This window comes from Phragmites australis, chromosome 4, assembly GCF_958298935.1.
Source record: "Phragmites australis chromosome 4, lpPhrAust1.1, whole genome shotgun sequence".
In the NCBI taxonomy this organism is placed as follows: domain Eukaryota; kingdom Viridiplantae; phylum Streptophyta; class Magnoliopsida; order Poales; family Poaceae; genus Phragmites; species Phragmites australis.
Window position 1 is genome coordinate 13,100,999 of NC_084924.1, and position 1,499 is coordinate 13,102,497.

General features: G+C 42.4%; 1 protein-coding gene across 1 annotated transcript; it reads right to left on the bottom strand.

The window, feature by feature from the left end:
- Positions 1 to 239: 239 nt before the first annotated feature.
- LOC133915744 (photosystem II protein D1-like) lies at positions 240 to 995 on the bottom strand. Its single transcript, XM_062359025.1, has one exon. It carries the CDS (start codon positions 975 to 977, stop codon positions 240 to 242), a length of 738 nt encoding a protein of 245 aa, XP_062215009.1. The 5' UTR covers positions 978 to 995.
- Between the last annotated feature and the right edge of the window lie 504 nt (positions 996 to 1,499).

Here is a 1,499-nt window from a genome sequence, read left to right on the forward strand (position 1 = left end):
GATGAATAACATGAGTAGGCAGTACCATGACTATTTCGATTTCCAAGCGATGACCACTTATGACTCTTTGATTGAAGCAGCCACTCGTATTGAAGTTGCTATCTACAATGGGACTCATGGATCACAGGTCAAAGAGGCAGATCCAAAAGGAAAGAAGATAGCCCTGGGGGGAACAAGCAAGAACAGTGAAGTCAATATCTTGTCTGACGGAAAACCAAAGAAACTCAGAACTTTCACTCCTAAGTCTCTTCCTCTTGACCAAATTTGTAACCCTCATTAGCAGATTCATTTTTAGTAGTTTCCCTGATCAAACTAGAGGTTACCAAGGAACCATGCATAGCACTGAATAGGGAACCGCCGAATATACCAGCTACACCTAACATGTGGAATGGATGCATAAGGATGTTGTGCTCCGCCTGGAATACAATCACAAAGTTGAAAGTACTAGATATTCCTAAAGGCATACCATCAGAGAAACTTCCTTGACCAATAGGGTAAATCAAGAAAACAGTAGTAGCAGCTGCAACAAGAGCTGAATATGCAACAACAATCCAAGGACGCATACCCAGACGGAAACTAAGTTCCCACTCACGACCCATATAACAAGCTACACCAAGTAAGAAGTGTAGAACAATTAGCTCATAAGGACCACCATTGTATAACCATTCATCAACAGATGCAGCTTCCCAAATTGGGTAAAAATGCAATCCGATCGCTGCAAAAGTAGGAATAATGGCACAAGAGATAATATTGTTTCCATAAAGTAAAGAACCAGAAACAGGCTCACGAATACCATCAATATCTACTAGAGGGGCAGCGATGAAGGCATTAATAAATATGAAAGTTGCGGTCAATAAGGTAGGGATCATCAAAACACCGAACCATCCGATGTAAAGACGGTTTTCGGTGCTAGTTATCCAGTTGCAGAAGCAACCCCACAGGCTTGTACTTTTGCGTCTCTCTAAAATTGCAATCATGGTAAGATCTTGGTTTATTCAAACAGTGCATCGGTCATACCGAGAGGCAATTCAGCAAACTGTTTAGTAAATGCCCTTCTCCTAATCCATCATCGAGTTTCGAAAGAAAAAAAACTCGATGATTCGATTGATGGATGGCTGCGGCACCCCGAGCTGGCACCCTTCCTCTTGGGCGATCGGAACTAGAGGTGCACCTGCCCGGGTGGGTAGGGGCGCCTATAGTGGAGGGAGCTCTGCACGCGCGCTTGCGCATATAGTATTTACGTGCATGTGCGTGTACATGCGCATACATACACGTGCATTTCTCTGAAGGAGAAATCAAGTTTACAAGTTATTAAATTTTAATAAGCTGTATCTCACTTTTCAAACACCTCTCGTGGTAACACATTCGCATGCATACGCACCTGCATAAAAACCAAAAATTTATTAAAACTCTGGCCTTTTTTCAATCACATAACTACCCTTACTCAGGCAATCAATAAAAATCAACAACCCTGGCTTTCTAGCTACTAACAATCCTGC